This window comes from Hemicordylus capensis, chromosome 6, assembly GCF_027244095.1.
Source record: "Hemicordylus capensis ecotype Gifberg chromosome 6, rHemCap1.1.pri, whole genome shotgun sequence".
Lineage (NCBI taxonomy): Eukaryota > Metazoa > Chordata > Lepidosauria > Squamata > Cordylidae > Hemicordylus > Hemicordylus capensis.
The window spans coordinates 56718049-56741655 of record NC_069662.1 but is presented as its reverse complement, the minus strand read 5'-3'; the positions used below and the strand labels follow the sequence as shown (position 1 = coordinate 56741655).

Here is a 23607-nt window from a genome sequence, read left to right as displayed (position 1 = left end):
GTCCTTGCGGTTCAAGACGCTTCCTTGAGTCTCTTTATGGCGTTTGCCAGCTCTCTTCTGCTTGTGTGTGTGTGTGTGTGTGTGTGTCTAAAAACCTGAATGCAAATGTGCCAATGCTGTTTACACAGATTCAGACATGAAGTGCTAGTCTGCCTAAATGTTACCATATGCCTTATGTGTGTTTTGGATGTTCATTAAAAGCATTTAAAAAAAATGCTGTCCTGTGCTCCAAAGGTCTTTGTTCATTCACAGGCAACCTAATGTGTTTTGTGTGCTCTGAGCCTGTTAGTCTATGGAAGCAATTCTTCTGTTTATCACATTTCCTGGGAACTTTCCAGGAGAGGAAAGGGGGCTGATACTCATGCCTCTGGCTGGCAGTCATGTCCTCTACCAACTATGTGGGAAAGGGACAGCTAAAATTATCATGGGAATTCACCATCTACTATGTGAAGAAAGGCTTAATGTATTTGGGTTTTTTGGTTTAGAAAAGACTCTATGGAAGGTATGTGCCAGAGGTGTATGACATTGTGGATGAAAAAATGGAAAAGACAGTTTTCTTTTACTATAACCTCGATCTTCAGGATTGAGTCCCTACCTGCAGAACAGCTTCTGGGATTCAACTTAAGACTTCTAAAGGTACACAGGTGGTCTCCTGGATTTAAATTACGCTTCAGCAGGGAGAAAAGTCAATGGTCCTTAGCCAGATTGGTCATGAAAAAAGACAAGAACTGCAAAGTAACCAGTGCAAGTTTATTTGCAACTCTTCCAACTGCACAGGCTGCAAGACCAAGCATGAGTGTGGAGAGAAGAGGGCAAAGGCTGTTTCCAACTGTCTGCCTGTCTCCCTGAGGATGTCTATTTCTGCCCCAAGCCTAGAAGCCCCCACATGTGAAAGGCTGGGAGACTCCTTCCTCAATCGCTTCTGTATCAGCTTTAGTCCGAGTGAGCCTCAGGCCTGATTTGTGTATCTGTTTTTTATGTGTGCAAGATAACATCTGCAAGGGGAAATCATGTGCCAAACTGTAGAGGAAAGAAATTATTTCCCCCTTTTGTGTGATACCTGCTCACATCTGTATCCTTCACTTCAGCACCCTGCTCAAAGCAGGCCCAGATGTGGATTTTTTAAAAAGGGGATTTTTTAAAGTCTCAGAGGAGTTGGCAATGTCTAAGTAACTGAAGAGGCCCAAGATGCCACCAAAGACTAAAAAATTCAAGTGGTACAGTTCCCTCATGTGACTTCCCAATTTAGCATGTTGTTTCTGTAAAAGAGCCTTCATGCTAAAATCAGTGTCTCTATCTCAGCAAGATTGTTTTCCATGCAAACCGTTCCCAGGGAGGGAGGTTTTTGCAAGGTTGGTCACAGTGCCTGCAGCAGGTGCTCCTTAATACAGCAAGAAGCTGAAGAAAGAAGCAGAAGTAGTGGTGATATGGTGTGGTGGCGGCAGCGGCAGCAGCAGGGTACGTGCTAATGGTTGGAACTGGAGAGGGTCCATTAGAACTCTAAATCTGCCAAAGCAGGAGTTTGAGAGAGGCACATGCCAAACTAGAGGATGTCTTTAGTTTATCCCAGAAGAAAAAAGGAATCTTCAAACTCTTCTGGTACCAAGCAGGGATGATGGTAGTTGGCTGTCAAAGGTTCCCAAAGTGCTTGGGGTGGAGAGGGTCTATCTTCATTCAATCTTCAACTCTTTCAGCTTCAGGCGGACATGCTGGAGATACTGGGCATCTGGGTAACCATTTCTACAAGTAGGAAGCAAACCAGAAGACATACAAATCAGATACAACTTGATCGTACTAGCCATAGGCCATAACAGAATAGCATCAATATGTACATGGCCAGAGAGCTGGTCTTGTGGTAGCAGGTATGAATTGTCCCCTTTGCTAAGCAGGGGCCACCCTCATTTATATTTGAATGGGAGACTATATGTGAGCACTGTAAGGTATTCCTCTTCGGGATGGAGCCGCTCTGGGAAGAGCACCTGCAAGCTTGCATGCAGAAGGTCCCAAGTTCCCTCCCTGGCAGCTACAAGATAGGGCTGACAGAGACTCCTGCCTGCAACCTTGGAGAAGCCGCTGCCAGTCTGGGTAGACAGTACTGAGCCAGATGGGTCAATGGTCTGACTTGGTATAAGGCAGCTTCCTAGGTACACACAGTAAACTTTATTAGTGAAATATTAGTAAACTTCGAGAAGATGTGCAATCCTTTCATCTAAACCACACTCACACATTGCAGCCCTTTTACATTGGTTTACCCCACAAAGGGGCCCCATAGAGCACTCTATTAATAAAGGAACTATTCAGCAACAGGTACAGCAGTGTATGGATGCATGAACAGCTGTCAGAAAATTTCCCAGGTTGGTGCCCTGAATTTAAAGAGAGGCACTGAAGGCTATGACGATCCCAAGCAACTAGGAATAGGGCAAGAGCCAGCAGGGTGTTTCTCTACAAAATGAAGAGCTACTTGTTGGAGATGGTGTGGAACTTTGTGTAAGATGCAGTGGGGAGGGGTATGGTTTAGATTCCATACAGCTTTATGGTATCTATTCTATAGAATGCGTGATATGCTACAAGCCTGGGAATTAATAGTGTCCCAATATTCAGAAGTGGGGAAGGACGATCTGGGGAACTGAAACACAGCCAGTCTGACTTTGACAGCAGGGAATATACTAGAACAGTGATCATGCTAGACTGATCTTACCTCCCCCCACCAAGTTACTAGCTTCATAGATTGTGAGAATGCTGTGGATGCAATTTAGCTGGATTTCAGTGAAGCATTTTACCAAGTTCTCCATGATACTTTGGTTAGCAGATGTGTAGAATGGAGGTTAGATTATACTACCATCACTCAGATGGATTCACAGCTGGTTAGAAAACTGTACACTCAGAATATTCATCAATAGCTCCTCATGAAATTGGAGAGAAGATTCAAATGAGGTGCCATTTGGGGTTCTGTCCTGGGCCCAGGACTCATCAACATTTTTGTCACTGACTTAGATGTAAGGGTGGATGGAGTCCAACAGACTTGTAGATGCTTCTCAGAAGAAGAGCACATTGAAGGGATATTGAAGTTCAGCCCTAGCCCACTGGACTAGATGGGCCTTGAGCCTGATCCAGCAGGGCTGTTTATCATATTTAACATGTTACGACACAAATAGGCATCTGCAGGACTTTGGGTGGGGCAGGGAAACTGCAGCCCCCCTACCTACTTAGCAGGAAGTAAGCGCCATTGAATTAAATAGGACTGCCCCCGCACCAGACACCCATGAATCCCTTAGACAAAAATAAAATTCAAAATGAGCTTAGCAGAATGGAAACTGGGCTGAAATGAACAAAATGAAATTCAACTGAGACAAATGCAAAGTTCTGCATTTTAAAAAATAATAAAAAATGTTCAACTACCCATGGCTTGGTAAGAGTGCATGTGAAAAGGATCAAAGTTTTGTCACTGATCACAAGCTGAATGTGGAGACAGCAGTGGAATGCCGGGGAAGTGGCTGGAACAGCTACATCCTTTGGTTATCGGTCTTCTGCCTACCCTAAGGAAGGTGAGAGAAGTTGCCACCACCATCCAATCAGCCAAAGGGGCAGGGGCCAACTTGGTACCAACCTGATCAGGAGCTGGGGCTGAAATTTACTATCCTACCCTTCCTCTGAGAAGCAAAACTGAACTATATTATGCTGATCTGCTAAACATGCATAACCACAGCGCCTGGGTACAGAATATTTGTAAGGCTTTTTAGCATTTGTGAGTATATAGACTCCTAAGCTTTTGTATTGTTTTTTCCTACATTTCCTTGCTCTGGGATTTATCAAAGATGGTAATCAGAGGTTCCAAAAATACACTAGAAACTTTTTTCTTTCTTTCTACTGAAGGATGCAATCTATCTGACTCTGAAGAACTGAATGCCTGTAAAGTAGATAGGTGTTTCTGGCCCAACTCCTGATCAGTCTTGAGCTGCAATTCTGACCCTTTACCATTCACGTTGCTTTTATCAAGTAGCACATGTTCCCCTTTTTGGAGAAGGCCGAGGCAAAATAGAATTGAGTAGTTTTGCCTTCCCTTTGCCACCCGTTAACATTTCACCATCCTTACCAAACCTGCTACTTCCTTCCTCTTCCTTCATGCTTACTCAAACATTCTCTCACCCATGACCCCATCCTGTGGTTTTAATACAATCTTGCAGAATGGAGGCACACAGCACTGCCTACAGCCACATATCTGGGCTTCTTGAAAATCAACATGTGGTAGTTATTGCCTGTCCATTCCACCCATCTCGCCCCTGCAACTCCCTTTCATGAAATGCATACAAAGCCTCATGTCCACCATTAACCAGCTGCATCTGTCCTCAGCACATGCACCTGCTTTTGCCTCCCTCCATGGAGGTCTTGTGGGGGATCAGCCCCCAGGCCACCCTCTCTTCTGAGCCACAGGTTTGGATTTGGAATGTCAGACCACGCTCAAACGCCTTACGCAGGAGCACCATCAACCGCTGCCCCTCTGGGTTGTCGGGGAGAAAGGCCTCAAAGTAGCCTCCTCGGTACGGATGTCCTGGGTGAGGATCTCGAGCCTTTGGAGGGGAAGGCAGGAGGGAGAAAGGAAAGAACTGGTTAGCACCTGAGTAGGAGACCTCAACCAACAGGTCAATTGGAAAACTGGATGAGAAGTGTCAAAAAGCTGGGCTTAAGCCCCTTTGCAGGTTGAAATCAATGGATTCACACCCACCCTGCCAAGAACACCAGAACCATTTTGGCCACAAGAAACTTCAAAAATCTAAGGGTCAGAATCGGTTCTTCAGATCATGCAAGTTTGCATATATAATTAATTGTTCATTTCATTCTCCCTTCAACTATCAGGATTTCAAAGAATGAGAATTCCAAACTTGGGGGGGGGGGGAATGGGGAAGATGGGATGACGTCCCAGAAAATGGTTGGCTAATGGCCAGTAGGATTAAGGACGAGGATCTCCTTGCTAAACAAAATAGCAACATTCTGTACAGTGCAAAGCTGAAGCCTGCAGCTTATACAGACTGTGCCAATAAGCTACTTTGTTTATTGCCTATATTACATAATTTATTCTGCTTATGTTAGTCATGGGAAGGGAAAGAAAGTTACACAATGTATCGATGTACCAATGGACATTCAGCTTGATCTGTCTTTTGGCTTCTGAGATTGTCACAAGTGCTGCCCAAACAATCTCAAACCTATCTTTCCCTGGACAAGATACAGCAGCTACAGAAATGGGTGGGGAGGGAGCTGTTCAGGGCAGGAAAGTCATATGCATTGATCAATAGAAACTCTGTCCAACCCTGCTCTAGCTTCTGGGCCTTTACCACACATTGCCAAGTTTTTCAATTCAACTGTGAAACAGCTGATCCACTGAAAAGTGCTAGAGAGATAATAAAAGCAAAACATCAACCAGCCATGAGGACTAGATCCTTAACATTTTTAGAAAACAAGAGTGGCACCGCATTCAGCATCTTGAAAAACAAATCTCCATTTTTCAGTTCTTTAAAAATCAAGAATTTCACATTTTTACAGCTACAAACATGGGCTTGCCAGAATATTAGCACTGTCTCATTAAATCCCAGATGCTGGGTGGGGACAGAGGTGCAACTGGGCACTACAGGATGGGATCTCTGTGACTTGCACAGGCCTGACTCACTCCTCCACACAGCTATCTGAAGTAGAATAAAGTTTGCAAAACGAGCAAGTGTTTCATTTAGTCATGCTGAAGGATTCTGCTATTCTTGGTGCAGTATTTGAATTTGCTCAGGGCAGAATATACAAAACCATAAATATAAGGGAACCCTCGTCATTGCTTTTATTTTTCTGAAACGGCCTGGCGCCTTGTTGGCAAAGAAGCCGTTAACACATTCCATGTCTAAAGCAGAGATCAGAGCATGGGACACCATGGATGTCGGATGGGATCCACTGGATCCAAAGGAATTCCTGGTGGGGCTCTCATCATATTGGCAAGAGGCACAATTAAGTAACCTGTTGCAAAACTGAAAACTTCCTGGCTGCCACTTGCGGTAGGCAGGATGGGGGCTGAGGTGGGGTGGAGAGCTGGGTACTTGCCTGCTGTACACCGCTGGGAATGTTGTAGGTTATTTTGAGGGTCGGATCTCGGAAGTACCCAGGGAGGCTCTGTGAAATGGTTGTAGCTGTGAAGCTTCCAGGGATGGCAGCAGGGGAGGCACGGCAGCAGGGTGGGGGAACACCGCCTACTGAGAAGCACGCCTCGCAAAGGGCGTGGCCACAGGGGGAACGGGATGTGGCAGCCTGGGTGCTACGGCACAGCTCACATTCGCCAGTGGGGGGCTCCCTCCCTGGGCTGGCAGCTCTTCGGTCCAAATCGGAGGCCTCGCCTTCTCCAGCTGGGGGGGAGCGCTTGCCTATTGCCTGCAGTGACACGGGGGCAGAAAAGCTCAAGGGCAGAAGAGGCAGGGATGAGGGACCCCACTCTGCTTCACGGCCACACCTCTCTTTGCCCCGGTCTCTTCCAAAATGGAACTTGTCTGGCAATCCCCGCTTGACCTCGATAGCTGACTTCCCCGGACGGCCCTGCTTGATGGCATCTGGGACCTTGTCCAGGGTCTTGCTTGGCCACGCTCTCTGATCACTCGGCAAAGTCTGTGCTACTGTGGGCTGGAAACCATTGAGATCTAGGAATCTCTGGTGCTGGGAAGATGGTCTCTCTCCAGCAAGGCTGCTTAGGTGAGGTGGATTCTCTAGCAGGCTGGCTCTGCTGCTCTCCTTCGGGGGGCTCCTCTGGATTGCTGGGCTGGAAAGCTCATCCTGATGACTCCCTTGCTGTGAACCATGAGAAAGGCGCTGCTCACTCAAGGCAGCCACCCTCTGGGCAGAGAAGAAGCGGAACGCTTCCACAACCTGCAACTTCACCTCGCGTGGGTAAGCAAGCTCCAGCTTGTACCTGTCTCGGTTGATGAGAACCTGGTCATGGCACTCCCTTAGGTAGCTGCACAGATGAGCCAGGGCTTCATCATCAGGTCCCTCCATGGCCAGCTCAGAGTAGCTGAAGCTCCCACAGATGTAATCAGGATGTGCTGCAAGAGCCTCCACCTTCTGCATGGCGGAAGGCCCCATCCAATCCCCATCATTCCTTTGGACTGGCAGTGAAGTGGGGCTGGAGAGTCCTTGTTCAGTAACCCAGGATTCCACTCTGAAGTCTCCCGCCATCCGTGTCATCCCTCCCTTGCCCATCTCCTCCTGCAAAGTATGGCGGAGATCCTTCTGCTGTAAATGGTGCTCACTGACCCTGGCTGACGGCCATGATGGCTCAGCCTTGGGCTCACTGCTGGTCTGATGCTTTAGCAACAAGGAGCTGTTGGACCTTCTGAGGAGGGGTCTGGTTTCTGGAGCCTTCAGGTCTACAGCGCCTGTGGTGTCAAACAGGTTCAAGGACCTGAGGGTGCTGGAGGCTACATGCAGGGGTGCAGTCTGAGTGAAACCAATGCTGGTCCGGCCCTCAGTACCCAACATAGTGCCCCTGGAGATGCGCTGTGAGGGCTCTACTTTCATCCCAGGTGGTGCGCTCCCCAACTTGGCGGATTGCCTAATCTGGCTCTCTGATCTGGGAGCAGCAGCCATAACCTGTGGTAAAGGTTGGCTATCTGGAGTCTGGGAATCAGCAGTATGAGACAAGTCTTGAGAAAGCTGCCCTTCCAATAGGGTACCCTGATTTGGCAAATATGAACAGGAGGCCCTGGAGCTGAATTTGGCAGCCAGTTTGCATTCAGATTTGCCATTGGATCTTGGTGAGCTCAGTTTCCTTGGCACAGATTCTTCAGGGGACTTGGGCTGGGCTGGCACAGGACTCCTACCCTGGATTAGCGCCAACCCTGCAGCGTGTGGGTCATCAGCTTTCTGAGGATCCTGCACCATACCCCTTGCAGCAATGACATCTTGGATGTATTGTTTAGCTCGGGAAACTTCAACCAAATTCCCAATGAGATAGAAATGCCCTTCATCCTCAAGACACAAGAGCAGTGGGCAGAGGTCCTGAAGCTCCGCGGGAAGCCCTTTGCCGCCACCAGCCCCCAAGTCTCTCTTGCTGATCTTCTCTTTCCGCAGAGTGATCTCAAGTTGCTGGGAGAGCTGAGAGACTGCCAGGTGAGCAGCAACGAGGGCACTCACCCCCCCAGCCTCAACAGATGCCGCTTGCAGATAGAGGGTGGTGACACCATCATTATTGACATCCACCACATCTACTTGGTGACGCTGCAAAATGTTGCTAAGCTCCTTCCTGCAGAATGTCTGCATATAAAGATAAATGTCAGAGTCTATCACGAGGGAGAAGTCCTCCAGAGGCTCTGTGTTGCTCTCCGTGGGGTTTCTATGTGGTAATGCACTCCCAGCGACACCCTTCCCATTCTTCTTCTCCTTCTCTTCCTGCATCTCCAGCACTCTACTTCCTGCAACCTTGTTTGCAGATCTCCCGCTCTGTACTGTGGAATTGCTTATCCTTTGCTTGCCCCTGAGGCATCTCAGCAACTCTGAGCTGAAGGCCTCCAACTCCGTGAAGGGCCCTTTGACAGAGCAGGTCGCTGCTTGGGAGTTAAAGTTGAACTGTATGCTGCCATATTGCTTGCGGAGATCGCACAGGATATCCTTCCCACCGGGGAAGCACCCATAGTCAATCTTCATGTAGACATGCACAAAGACCTGAGGAGACAGAGGAAAGGTTGTTTAGGTACACCAAAGAAGGAACTTTATCCAGAGACACCAAAAGGTGTCACTTCTGAAGATATACCCAGCAACATTTCAGCAAAAAGAGAGGGGGGGAAAGGAGGTAGATGTGTTTGCTGTTCAAGAAAACAGAGGGCAGCAAATCATAATACAGGCATGTGATTCTAGGAGTTCTGTCTCTAAACAGGGTTTCCAAAACAAAAAGGTGGAAAAGAATCAACACATGGGTGACACAGGAACTCAAGACACTTGTCTCTGTTAGGAACTCAAGTGTTGCTAGTTTGCAGGAGTCCACAGAGAGGGGGGAAACCAAACAAAAAACCAGTCACTTGATCAGCCTAAAGGCTTCAGCTCCAAACAGTATTTACTCTTTAAGAAGGGCATGGCCAAGAGGTCATACAGCAGAGATTTTAACTCACAACTGTTTACTTTCTTCCCTGAGTTTCCACTTAGAGTTAGAAGAACTAGCAGGAAAACAGCCTAGAACTGGGGCCTCAGACAACTTGAGGCTCTCCAGCTCTTGCAGGACTACAACTCCCATAATCGCCAACTGCAAAAAACTGTAGTGAGGGTGATGGGAGTTACAGTCCCACAACAGCTGGAGAGTGTCCGTTTGGCCACACTTGGCACAGAAATCTTCCAATAATAAGATCAATCTATCTACACACACACACACACACACACACACACACACACACACACGGTTAAGGAAAATGAAATGCCCATCTTTCCATGCCTTGCTGGGTCCAGAACGCAGGATTGCTGTGGAGCGGAAGTAATCACTTATTGCACTAAGAAGTTAAGAAAGAAAGAGACTGCAAGGTCAGATTGGTACCCAGGAATAACTTACTATAGGACAGGCCTGCACAACTTCAACCCTTCAGCTGTTGTTTGACTAGAACTCCCATCATCCCCAACCACAGTGGCCAATAGCCAGGAGTGAAGGGAGTTGTAGTCCAATAGCTGGAGGACAGATCCAGAAGAGAATGTGACGGAACACCACTGGTTGTCTCCAATCTAGACTCCCAACGAAAACCACCCCAGTGTAATCATCAGTGGTCTACAGCCCACCCTTCTGGCACTTCCTTCTTGCAGGCCTTGGTGGTAGGCCTGTCCTTGCATAGATCCCCAGTCTCAAACAGTGGCTCACTGGCAACAACACAACAAATAACTGAGACACAGGGACCAAACCCTGCAAGAATCCCAGATGCCAACTCTGTCCCCACAGCCACTCAGGAAACTTTACTACAGGGACCTAAGAACATCAGCTGCAACATTTGGGGCTTATTCACTTGCTCATATATGACACCACCTGCCAACCCTGCCCTTCCGCTTTCTACATAAAACAGTAGGTCAATCTCTGTGCAAGAGAATAAACAGTGTATAGCATAGTGGTGAACAATGACCAAAAAAGTCACTGGTTCAAATCTCACCTTTTCCGCGAACTCACTATTGTCCTTAGACAAGTCACTCCTCTGCTCACCACTTCCCCCTCCATCCCATAGTGGCCCAAAAAAGCTTATGCTACAATAACTGTGTTAGTCTTTAAGGTGCTACAAGACTTGGTGGTGTTTTGACTGCAGCTAACCCTGAAGAATTTGGAGATGTAACTCTTGAAGACACATGGCTCCATAACAAACGATATACAGGAGCTAAAATCAGACATTTATATCACTCTTGGTGTTCCTCTTGATTCACAACAGATGGGTTCACTGATTTTTGTTGTTAAAGAGGTTTTAAAGGGAAATGGCTTTCCCTTTAAAACTTACACATTTCAGACTTGAAATCCAAACCACAAAGTTGCTACAACAAATTCCAGGCCTAATTGAATCTCCACGCTACTTCATTATTTGAGATAAAGCATTGCTTTATAACTCTGATTCCCAAGCTTCGGAGTTATATTTACTGGCTGTGTGCACGCGCCTCCACACATGTGCATCTGGGGAAGATCACTCTCATTTATTTTCTCTCTCTCTCCTTTTGATTTAAAATAATAAGCAGGTTTCCCAGTTGTTAGGAGCCCTATCTTACCTCCCTGCAGTGATAATAATGAATATGAATATCAATATTCATGCATTATTATTTTTTTAAAAACAATCATATTATCAAAATTCCCATTGGGTAGACTGGAACTGACCAGAATTCATTTCTAACTCCACTAAATAGCTGCCTACAAAGTCTTATGGCTCTTTCTGTAAAAGTGGATGCAGACTCTTCAAACCAACACATAGCTCTTTACCTGGCAGAACATGTAAAAACAGAACCTTCCCTCCACACCATGTTTAATTTCTTTCATTTCTGCCTTTTTGTGGCCAAGCTGAGGTTCAGCTCTCTTAGAAACTATGGGCAGGATTAGACTAAGTTAGTCATGATTAAGTCCCATTGAAATTAGTGGTGGTAGTTATAACTAACTTGTCTGAAGCATTTCAACATGCGTAGTGATGACCAGCTTAGTCCGCAGCTTGCCCCATATTTTATTTATTTATTCATCACATTTATATACCGCCCAAACTTTCGTCTCTGGGCGGTTAACATAAAACAATTAAAACACATGTAAAAAGTTAAAACAATTCAACAATTTAAAATCAATCACAAAACTAAAACCAACAAATTTTAAAAGGCTGAGAAAGCTTGGTTAAAAAGATGGGTTTTTAGATTTTTTTTTTAAATTGCCAGAGATGGGGAGGATTGTATCTTAGTGGGGAGTGCATTCCACAATCTTGGGGCAGCAACCATATCTTCTGAGCTAGAAGCACTCCATTTGTTTAATATGCTTTTAGGCCATTTTTAAATGGGGAAAAAGTGGCATACAATAAAAACAACAGGGGAAAAAATGACTGTTTTACATTAGGGACGGCCAGTTAAACAGTGCTAACACAAAATTGTCTCTGCCAGGAAGAACAGAAAAATCTTTGCCTGAAGGACAACAACAGAAGTGCCAGGCAAGTCTCCCTGGGGACAGAATTCAACAGAGAGCATCACAACTGAAAAGGTGCTCTACCTGCTCACTCTCGGCTTCACCTCCATAGGCAGAACTTGGAAGGCTTCTGAAGAGGTCCTGAGTGCCCAGAGAGGAACATGTGGAAGCATGTACTCCTTCATAATGCCAGATGTGTCAGATTTGATCATAGTTACTCAGTAGTGTAGGAATGCTCTCTGTACATGTTCAGATGCACTCCATATAGCAGCATTTTTTAGAATGAAAATAATATTCATCACATTTTACATTCTGGAAAGATGTTCTTTCTCTCTGAAATAATTGTGAGCCCTTTTGGGAGCCATTTTATTTCTTTATTTAGATCTATGTAAACTGCCCTGGGAACTTTTTTTGAAAAGTGGTACACTATATAAACATTTGTTGTATTCATATTCGGATAATGGGCCCTTTTTATTCTATTTTTATTTCTCCGATTGCCATGTCTGATAGATATACCCCAAAATAAATAAATAAATATAAATATAAATAAATAAAGTAGTGTATCACTGCCACTCTGTGGCCAAAGCTGATTACAGCAATTATTCTCCTTATTACATTTCTATAATTCTACCGATTATAGACCCATTTCAAACTGGCTTTAGAGTGGGCTAGGGGGTTAAGTCTGCCTTGGTCAGCCTGATGGTTGAACTGTACCAGGGAATCGATAGAGGGAGTGTGACTCTGCTGGTTCTTTTGGATCTCTTGGCGGTGTTCGATACCATCAACCTTCTGGGGGATATTCCTGGGGGAGCTGGGGAAAGGAGACAGTGCTTTGCAGTGGTTTCGCTCCTATCTCTCAGACAGATTCCAGATGGTGGAGCTTGGTGACGGTTGCTCTTCAAAACGGGAGCTATTATATGGAGTCCCTCAAAGGCTCCATTCTGTCACCAAAGCTTTTTAACATCTACATGGAACTGCTGGGTGACATCATCAGATATGGTGCAAGGTGTTATCAGTATGCTGATGACACCCAAATCTATTTCTCTTTATCAATCATCATCATCAGTACTGCCTACGGGCAGTAACGGGCTGGACGAGGGATGACAAACTGAAGCTGAATCCAAGCAAGACAAGAGGTGCTCCTTGTGGGGGATCGGAATCTGAGGGATGAGTTAGATCTTCCTGTGCTGGATGGGGTTACACTCCCCCAGAAGGAACAGGTACGCAGCTTGGGAGTGCTCTTGGATCCAGGCCTCACCCTGGTATCTCAGGTGGAGGCTATGGCCAGGAGCACTTTCCATCAACTTCGGCTGATTCAACAGGTATGTCTATTCCTTGAAGAGAACTATCTCAAAACAGTGGTGCATCAGCTGGTAACCTCCAGCCTTGACTATTGCAATGCGCTCTATGTGGGACTGCCTTTGTAACACAATTGTGGGAACACAAAGAAGAAAGTGGCTTGGATCCGGGCTACCTTAGAGAGCACCTTCTTCGGCATGATTCCCATTACACATTGAGGTCATCTGGAGAGGTCCGTCTCCAGTTACCACCAACATGTCCGGTGGCAACTTGGAACCAGGCCTTTTCTATAGCTGCTCCTGGCCTATGGAATGCACTACCGACAGATATCCACAGTTAAGGCTCGCTGCTGGCCTTTAAGAGCGCCCTAAAGACTTGCTTGTTTGGCCTGGCCTTCAAAGGTTTTGTAATTGTAAAGTATTTTTAATTTATTTTAAATTGTGTTAAAATTGTTTTTATACTGTTTTAAGTAGTGTGTTTTAAATGATGATTGTTTTAATTTTTTTTACTAGTTGTGCACCGCCCAGAGTCTCTGGATGGGGTGGTTTATAAATGTATTAATAAATAAAAAATAAAGATGAAATCAATTATTTATGTATCCTGCTGCCCTTCTTCCAAACAGCTTGGGGCAGTTTATATAAGGTCATCCTATTTGAAGCTGATAACAAACTGCAAAGGAGGCTAGGCCAAGAGATTGTTACTGGTCCAAGGCTACCCAGTGAACTTTAAAGCAGGTATTTGAACCCAGATCGCTGTGATCCAAGTCCAACTCTCTAATCAGTATATTGACATTGGCTCTCTAGTTGACCTGTCTAGCTACTGAAACCTCTTCTAAGGGCATTTTCACACACGTGATCAAAAGCAAACTTTACGTTCCCCATGTAACATAGGGAACCTGCACTTGCCAGAATGTGCATTGGCTTTAAAATTGCCAATAATTTTGTCCAACCCAAAATAATAATTGCACAACAGACTGGAGAGAGGCACAACAGCATTTTTAACATCATGTGTAAAAATGCTCCAAGTCCTTCTCGTTTGGCTTGGCATCCACTCTGATAGATAGATAAACTTTATTACAGTCTTTGACCAGTACAGAAACATGAAGAAAAGAACACTTTGTCACACCCTTGCAACAATACAGTTTTACAAATATATAATGACATAGTAAACTATTCCTCTGCATTAGTCATTAGGTGTTGTCGTATATTGATTGCTATTAAGCAGAACTTAGCCACGCTGTAAGTAACATTGGCCTGATGGTCTGACAAGAGAAATGAGATATATACTTCATCTTCTCTGCATGGTATATCCTGAATCAGAGGTAAAATTAACAACTCACATGAGTCCCTATAAAAATTGCAACATAATAAAACATGACCCACATCACATGGGCAGTAGTGTTCAGAATAAGAAATCCTGCCATATCCACTCCACTTGCTGCCAGAAGTTCTGCACTGTATTAGGAGTCCCCACCCACGCACCCTAAAAGATGCCCCCATTTCCAACTGCGAAAGTAATGCATTGTTCAGTTAAACATTCTCTCTCCACTGACACTGCCATACTACTTGAAGATGCCCTGGCTTCCCAGTCCAAAATGGCAGAACTGAAGTGGGATGTGAAGACTGATGGCAAATTCAGCAAGCTGGGCCCAGAGAAATGGACACTGTTGCTATGACAACAGCAACTTCTCTTTCACCACTATCATGCCAGGCCTGGCTAAAACAGATACTGTGTCTTTCCAGAATCATGTCTATGATTTTTGCTTTTCAGTACAAACCCCTGCTAAATGAGCAGAGAGGCATCTTTTAAAAGTGTTAATTCTCTTATATTTAGCAGGGGGAGAGCAACTGGCCCAATTCACCCCCAGCACAACATCCCAGCAGTCGCTGGTTTCTTCTTTGTGTTTCCACAAAGAATTGAGATTGAGAGTCCTTTGGAGTCAAGAAACCCCATTTATTTATTTTTCTATGTAAGCCACTTTGAGAACTTTGTTGATAAGTGGTTTATAAATATTCGTAGTAGTACAATTCATTTTTAGACAATTAATGCATCCTTATTACCCAGATATTTTTCCTAGAGGCTGCACTTGTATTACACGGAAGTCTGTTTACCTATTGTTGGGAGATGCTGTATTTACACAGCTAGCCTGTTTCTTGTACTGCATCACCGTTTAGAAACACTTTCTTTTAAAGAATGTTTGACCTCTCTCCCCTGCTTCTGCAGCTTTTTGAAGGACTGTAAAAACAGTCCTCTTCCAAGTGCACTTTTAATGTTATCGGATTCCCCACCGATGACAATTGTTATTGTCACTTGTTGCTGTTGCTGCTACAATTTTATATATTTGATGTCATAATTTGTTTAAGCAACAAACAAAAAATCCTGAAAGTGGCAATAATTGAATTTAATTACAGGCTAGCATTCCCATACCATGCAAAGCAGAATGGTGGAGTGTTCATCCAGTTCTATTTAAAGCAAACATTTGGTATTGAAAAGCAAAAATCATAAAAATTAGGTGGAATTCATGGGGTCTTCATGCACCTCCAAGTATTAGATGCTGGGGGCAAATAGGTAATGGCTGTCGCCTTCATGCCCTGAGTGTGAGTGTTTTTTATATGAAGAAGAAAAAAAGACAGTCTGCTCCGATAGGCAGTTCTTAAGTTCTTTTCCTTCCCATCACAGCCATTACAATATATTGTGAGAATGGGACTGTAGCAGGGCTTGCTGGAATACTGGGCTAAATATTAATAAATTATGGACATAGCACATACTTAGTGATCATGCGGAACCCCTTTGTTTCTGACCCCTAGGAAGTGGGATAAGGGCTGGACACTCTCTCACCACCTGGCAGTGCTTTTTTAATAGCTGCAGAACAAGCAGAAATGCAGTTGCAATTATGATAAAAGCTTCACAGGCTGAATTTCTGCCTTTCACGCAGCTGTCCAATGCACAAGAGACTGGCCAATAAAAAGGGCTGGTGGCCCCAGTCAGTTCTCTTTGGGAGGAGAGAGCACTGCAAGACTAGTGTTTCTTTATGAAAATCGGTTCACTTACACTCCCCTCCATTTATAAGGAAACCTGACTCTTTCATTTTCTTCCCCAAGCCCCAGCCACTTTTAAATATACACGTTATGGAGTCAGAACAGAATAAATACAAGTCCTGATGGGTCCCAACAGCTCAAAACATAACAGGCCAGTTCTCCCAAGCATCTGTTCAGCATCATATAGAGCCAATACAAAACACATTTCTTCCCAAACTGCTGTTGAAACAAGTTAGAAGAGAGACAACCCCAAGTTCAGGGGCTCTGCATCACTTGTTTTAATCCAGGGAAGGTGATTCCCCAACCTGTGATCTGTAGCACAATCCAGGTGGTCCTGGAGACCACAGCTAGAACAACAGAGGAGAAAACTGAAGGCCTTTCCCAGGCAAACCATGACAAGTGCTACTTGAAAACCCAACTCCCTCTAATGAAGCGGCAAAGGAGGGTCTGACTGATCTATTGAGCCCAAAATCTAATGTATAGACTTATACTCCATATTTCCTGTAAAGTACAGCCAAGGCAATTCAACACTTTTAAAGGTGTTTTGCTAAATGGTTGAGATCCAGAATACAAAAAGCATTAGAACCCTGCAACCTAAGATCTCAGCTTTCGGGGGCAGGAATCATGATTCTATCCTTAAGATTACTGATGAGCTGAGCAGGATCCAGTAACTTCATGAATGTGCAGGAGAGATATTCAGTGTTTAACGGTGTGCTTTCCACGCCTTGCAATTTTAAAAATGCAAATATGCTTAATTTATTCATCTGTTCAGATTCTCTCAATGTACAACGTGAGCCATCTAATGGGCACTGCGGGGAAATAACTTGCCTAGCGAGCCAAAGATTGCTGGTTCGAATCCCCACTGGTATGTTTCCCAGACTATGGGAAACTCCTATATCAGGCAGCAGCGATACAGGAAGTTGCTGAAAGGCATCATCTCATACTGTGTGGGAGGAGGCAATGGTAAACCCCTCCTGTATTCTACCAAAGACACCCACAGGGCTCTGTGCTTGCCAGGAGTCGACACCAACTCGATGGCACAACTTTACTTTACAATGTACAGCCAGGGCCGGACTGGGGGCACCGAGAGGGCGGTGGAATGTATATGGGGAGGGCGCTGGGTTTCGAGCAGAATGGGTGCTTAAGGGTGGGAGTATTCACTACTGCCGACTGCAGTGGGGCACAGGGGGCTCTGCAGGTGGGGCGCACTGGGAATATGCCCTGTTGCCCTGTGGGCCAGTCCGAGCCTGTGTACAACTGCATTTCCTTTTGCACCAAGTATATGCAAGGCCACATCCAGCAAGTCCAATCCCCACCCCCACCCCAGAAGCATACACTCAGCCAGTTACCTCATTGGGGTTCAGTTCAGTTGGATATGTGGTCACTTCCAAAGGGTAGTTTTTCCCATTGACAGACAAGACATGTTTTTCAGCCATCAGTACCTGCTGAGTCACTGAATAAGGAAAACAGCAATCAAGAGAAGCTGGCAACAATCTCACCCTCCTCCCTAAGGCACTTGCGCGCAGAGCAAAAACCTCATCACATCTTCTCGCCTCACCCACCTTCCAGTATCCTGTGTTAAAAGGGGTTCTCATTCAAATTCTCAAGAGCTATTTCGCAGCATCTTCCACACAAAAGCACATTTCAGATTTTTTAATTCATAATGCAGATTGCAAAATGTCATTAGCACTATCCAAGCATTACATTGTGTGCTTGTGTTTAGGCGTTTGTACACATATGTGTGTTCATTTTAAAAGTGAACCTGGATGCAGACTCTTTCAAATGTGGAGTACAAACAAGGAGTGTACTGATCTATGCGGGTTGAACATAATGTGTGAATAACTTGCATTCAGATCTGTAAGTGCTTATAGACTGTACACAGATTGTACACATATAGATTGTACACATGTACACAGATTGTACAGGTGTTGAACACTTAACTAGTGCTATTGTTTAACTTGTGCAAGTTCTCTATTTTTGGAGCAGATTTTAGCTTGTAGGTGTATCACTGGCAAGAGAGAGAGAGAAAGAAAATTGAGCAAAAATACTTGTATTTCAGTGACCCCTGCTCCAAAGTGAACTTTGGGATATCTACTCCAGAAGTGATTTTTTTCTCTACACTGCAACACCAAATATTTCCTGTACTACTGCTTTCTTACAATCTTTTCTTCCTTTTTAGAGATGTGAAGGTGTTGAAATCATTTGGGGTCTGACTTTCTCAAGGCCTCCAATAATATTCAAGAAAGAAGTTTCAGTTTTTTAATGAAAAACATTATCACATGAATTCTCCAATACGGTATTTGCAGATAGAAATTCACACCCCAAAACCTCAAACAATTTGCCAGATTTCAAATGTATGTAAAACTTCATTAGCGCTGCCTGTAGTACTGCTGATAGCAATTGCTAGAAGTTGAGGGGAAGGAGGAGGAACAGTGTTTCTTCCATGTCCCTAATGATATTACCGTATTCCCGACTGTAAATAAAGGAAAGCACCACCTTCTCTCTCCAGCCACAATCTACTACCCTACAACACACTAAATAACTTTGAGGCTGACCTGCTGCATCCTCAAAAGTGACCACGGCACAGTCCGGGGAGTCAGGTGCAAATTCAATGTTGACGATCTCTCCTCCACCATTGCGTGCCCGCAGGAAATGGATTGTAAGCTTGTCAGTCACCCGCTCTGGTGGCAAGTCAGTGGGGAATCCACGGACACGAACGGTACAGGAGGTCGACATGCTTTCAGACCTGGAGGATAATTTTGTGCGTGAATAGGGGGTCTGACAAGCTTGCAGATTTATCAGACTAGAGGAAGAAGTTTTATCCTTACTGCAAACGTCTGAATAGTCCAGCTACATGAAACTCAGTCCCAGTGGTCTCTGCAAGATGGTAGCAGCTGCAAGGCAAACACAAAAAGGGCAAGAGTCATCTTGGCATGTCTACATCCTATTTAAGAGGCTGGCCTATGAAATTCAGTGCCACGAGGAGATGCAAAGAGACTGAGGTATAGTGGAAGGGAAATAAGGCTTTTTCCTGGATTGTTTGCTCTTGGGAAAGAAATGGGTAATTTAGGGAAACTAAAACACTATAGCATTTGCTTAACTAGCCATTTCTGATAATTCAATATCATTCATTCATTCAAACATATTTTTATACCACCCAAAATTTACGACTCTGGGCGGTTTACAACAAAGTAAAAAAAGAAAAAGTAAAACAGTTAAAACAAAAGAACAAAAAAGTTAAAACGTTACAACCATTTAAAAATTTTAAAATAATATTTTTAAACAGTATTAAAACTGTTTAGGCTCAGAGTACATTCAACTGATCTGCCCTGCTTTAACATAACCACACAGGTATAAAAGTTACTGATAACTGGAAAGATGTATAGCTGGGAAGTGGACATATTCAAATCTTTGCGGGGTGTGAGAGAATATTTCTCAGAACGGCTTCTTTTCAATTTTATGACATGTCACATTCGCCTCATCAAGCTGGGAGGGACATGTTCATTTCTCCCCCTCCATCCACCCTTAAAGTTTCTCCTCCAGCCAGACTGTCATGGCATCAGCCCAGTGTGTTTTGGCGGCAGACAAAGGGACTCCATTCGCTTACCCACCTGACCTTGTCTGCTGGGCCAGCTCCCACATGAATAATGCAGCAACAGGAGGTCCTGGCCTGCTTAATATGCAGCAGGAACCATTCTGTCAACTCCCTCAAAGGCCTTGTTGCCCCAGCACAGGTGCCAAGGCAGACTCCCAGCTCATGAATTATTCACTAGAGACTAAATTAACATGCAAAGATGGCATTTGTGCATGCTATAAATATTCATGATGCCTCAGGGCTTCTTTTTTAAAAAGCTCATTATGCCTAAGTAGAAAGCAGCAAAAACAGGTGTGTGTGCACGCGCGCGCACGCACACACAATCCTAGGAAATGTGGGGCTAGGAAAGAACAGAGAAATGGGAAGGATGGTCATAAAATGGGGTTAAGGAGTGGATGAGGGGATAGAATTAAGGATAGGATCGGCCAGACCCTTATCTTTTGACCTCCAAATCCCTCTTCTGAGCTGATGTGCACCTTGACAGTACCATGACACATCCTTGGAGGCACATCTGTGACAGTATTTGAAAGCAGAGCTAAACTTTTTGGAAGGCATCCAGGCCACTTTCAAGTTCAACCCAGAAGACTGTTTTCAAGCCATCTTTGCAGGACAGGTCTAAAACACTTCCATTCATCATGGGCCATCTGATTTCATGTGCACTGCATAAGCTGCCTCTGGAACTCATCACCACAAGCGTTTATAAAAACAACTGCAAAACAGTTTGCTTAAATCTGGGAGACCAGAAATGAAATGAAAAAGGTCTGTCCTTAAAAAAAAAATAGTCTGAAATTTACTCAATGTATATGTTAATTAAAAGTGGCATTTGTATATTTTAATAAATATTTAAAAGGCCTGTCTGCCATATGTGACCCTCCACCTACTATTGCCATTGGCTGAGCTGCTGTGATGTTATGAACATCTGTGAACATTTATTTATTTATTTTTACATTTATATCCCGCTCTTCCTCCAAGGAGCCCAGTGTGGCGTACTACATACTTGAGTGTCTCCTCACAACAACCCTCTGAAGTAGGTTAGGCTACATGGTAACTGCTTCTGGAAAAACCCAGGAGTAAACAGTGCTACTTCTGAGAAGAGTATGTGGAATTTCAACAATCTGCTCATGAAGTATGGGAATATAGTTAGAGTGAATTTTACAGGTTTCTCAATGCAGATTGACTGCAGTTCTTTAAACACCCTTTCAACAATCTATCATAGAATCAGATTGGTCATTTCCAGTCAGAAAAGTCATTCCCCCTCCCCAGAACACTGGATGCATGCCCATAAGAAACTGGGGATTCTAGTCACATTAGCCATTTCAAGGTCATCAGGTAGAACTCTGCTCCAAGTGAAATCACTAAAGTTAGGTTAGCTGGCACAAAAATCAGGATTTTTTTTTCCAATGGTGGTACCCACCTTCTTGATACTCCTCTGTGACGAGATGCAATAGGCCCATTTCACTTATAGCCTTCAGGAAGCTGGTTAAAACCTCATTACTCCAGCAAGTCTATGGAAATTAGAAATTGGTTATCCAGATTGTTATGGTGGTCTTATGGGAAACACTTGTGGCTGTGTTCACCTTTTGTAGTAATGGTTTATTCCTTTTAAATATGTGGCTTTCTTGACATACATAATTGTATATTAGCATTTGCAATGTATTCTAAACTGTTCCAAGGGCTTTTAAAGCCACGTGTCAGGGTAGAACGAAATAACTAGTAGTCCATCCTAACTGCATGTGGGAGGAGGATGGGTATGCACTTTTATCCCACACCGGGCTCATTGTCCTGTTAATTGTGCAGGGAGGTGGACAAACCGCTCTCAACAGATATTTCAAAGTAGTATTTCATCCACATGTTGAGGTGCAGTTCAGATAAATTGCCCCCATGTGATCAGGCAGTGGTGGGACAGCATACCGGATGCAGGGTAAAAGTGTCCACCCATGCTTCTCCTCTGTACAGTAAGGAAGGGCTGGCGCACACACAGTGTGAACTGGCTTAACGTGTACAGAACTAGGCGGCAGCAATTAATTAATCCCGACTAAAAGCACTGCAGCCTTTCACCTGAGGCTCTGGCTCCAGCCGGCTGTTTTTCTAGAAATCATTCCATGGGTTTTCGTTCATAAGATGGCACATTCTCACCTAAGGGTGCAACAGCTGCACACTGGGGAAGTCTCCCGTGCAGTGAGCCCACCTCATGCTAGCTTGGATCTGGACCATCACTTGTGAGCGCCTTCCTGTCAGGATATTTAAAATTAAATATTGAAGGAAGGCAGCAGTCAGCTGAGGTTTCAGCAAGGGCTGGGGCCGGACGGAGAGGGGTGTCTGTCTCAGCAACCTGCCCTCCGGCAACTTGAAGGGGATGGTGAGAAGCAGGAAGGGTAAGATATAGAGAACTTCTATATTTATTTTATTTTTACATTTATATCCCACACTTCCTCCAAGGAGCCCAGAACATGGTTATGTTTCTCCTCACAACAACCCTGTGAAGTAGGTTAGGCTGAGAGAGGCGTGACTACCCCAAAGTCACTCAGTGAATTTCATGTCTGAATGGGGATTTGAACTCAGCTCTCCCTCCCTGGTCCTGCTCCAACACTCCAACCGCGACACCACACTGGTGATATAACCTTTGGGTCCTCAAATGCTGCTGGATAATAATCCTTCAGTCACTGTAGCTGGGGTTTAATAAGAGTTTCAGCCCAACGTCTGATCTGGGGACTCTAGGTTGGGAACCACAGCCTCCTCAAGCAAATTTAGAGTGTCAACAACGGCTACAAGCCGTACTACATTTTGCCGTGAGGGACATCTCTCAAGCCCCATCAAGAACAAGTTTGGGGAAAGTAGCACAGCCTCTGCTCCGAGGAACGGGGGAGGATTGTGTCAGGAGGGTGGGTGGGCCGATCGGCGGTGGCAGCCAGCGACGAAAGCGGGGAAGCAGAACCCAGGCAGGCAGGAGGAGGCAGCCCCTGCTGCGTGTGCTGCCAGCCAGAAGGAACGCTCGACTGCCGCAGAACCACCCGAACTGAGCGCATCAACAAAGAAGGGGCAACATCCAGTCTGGGGGCGAAAAGTTACGCGCGCTGAGAAGGGGGGCACTTTTTGGAGTGGGCTGCAGAGAAGAGGGGGCCGTTGTAATTTAGGAAGCGGCCGAAGCAGGGAAACAGCAATCCCGGGGTCGGGGTGGGTGGTGGTAAAAAGCTGGGCCCATATTCAGCCGGGAGTGGCAGTGGCACTTACCTGCAGCCTGGTAGGCAACCACAGCAACGGTAACGGGGAAGCGAAAGCGAAACTCCCGCCCTAGGACCACCCTCTTGCCAAAGGAAAGGGCGGACGGGAAGTCATCGATCCGCGCAGACGCGTAACTCGTTGGGACACCCCCATGTGTGCTTTCTCCTCTACGTCGGGGGCTGCGTTCTTCAAGCCACACGCCAAACGCACTCGAGGGCCGCAGAAATACCTCCTCGCCCCCTCCCAACACATGTACACCAGTAACGGGAACGCGAGGGGGATTGGTCTCGCTTTCATCATCGCCACTCAATCAATGGAACCTCCAGGTTCATAGGCAGTTTACCTCAGCTTTGAGAAGCGAAAGCTGTTTTACTTGCGAGCGTCCCAGAAGCACCAGATCGGCCACCTGTTAGCAGGATGCTGTACTGTTGTATAGTCGTTGGGCCTGATCCAACAAAGCTAGCTTGTTCTACGGCCTTAACATTAGTACTCGCAGATTCATTTCTGTCGCCAGCCCTGGCCTAGCTCATAATGCGTACTGCCTTAGAAGCCCTGCCCCTAGCATAAAAATGAAAGTTGGCTGTACTTATTGAGCAGCGAGTCAGATGCACGTTTTATTCGCTCAGAGTGACTGCAGTTCCTGGTTTCGCAAGAATCATTACTGTACTAAAGATTCTTTCCCCTTTGTTTAGATCAGTGTCGCTCATCATCGTTGGGGGGCTAAAGGCCACCTCCATCCTCAAACGCAGGATGCCTCTGAATACCAGTTGCAGGGGAGTAACAGCAGGAGAGGGCATGCCCTCAACTCCTGCCTGTGGCTTCCAGCA

General features: G+C 45.2%; 1 protein-coding gene across 6 annotated transcripts; it reads right to left on the bottom strand.

Annotated features, from left to right (window-relative positions):
• Positions 1-729: 729 nt before the first annotated feature.
• On the bottom strand, positions 730-23300 carry LOC128330618 (uncharacterized). Of its 6 annotated transcripts, none has more exons than XM_053263742.1 (8): positions 23124-23300; positions 20973-21063; positions 18792-18857; positions 18519-18709; positions 17313-17416; positions 6079-8685; positions 4360-4568; positions 730-1740 (listed from the first exon to the last, which is right to left on the bottom strand). In XM_053263742.1, exons 4-8 carry the CDS (start codon positions 18697-18699, stop codon positions 1671-1673), a joined length of 3171 nt encoding a protein of 1056 aa, XP_053119717.1. In that variant the 5' UTR covers positions 18700-18709; positions 18792-18857; positions 20973-21063; positions 23124-23300; the 3' UTR covers positions 730-1670. The 6 variants fall into 6 exon arrangements, with proteins under 6 accessions (XP_053119717.1, XP_053119719.1, XP_053119715.1 ...); XM_053263744.1 differs by lacking the exon at positions 23124-23300 and adding an exon at positions 22790-23052 and having other exon boundaries at positions 4472-4568; XM_053263740.1 differs by lacking the exon at positions 23124-23300 and adding an exon at positions 22790-23048.
• Between the last annotated feature and the right edge of the window lie 307 nt (positions 23301-23607).

Bases quoted from the DNA above. Each gene is read 5' to 3' on its own strand.
- LOC128330618 (XM_053263742.1), bottom strand. From the start codon at position 18,699: ATGTCGACCTCCTGTACCGTTCGTGTCCGTGGATTCCCCACTGACTTG. The intron at 8,686-17,312 runs GTAACTGGCTGA...CTGTCTCCTCAG, and splicing joins CTGAACTGAACCCCAATGAG to GTCTTTGTGCATGTCTACAT. The intron at 1,741-4,359 runs GTGCATGTGCTG...TCCTACTTGTAG, and splicing joins ATGGAGGGAGGCAAAAGCAG to AAATGGTTACCCAGATGCCC.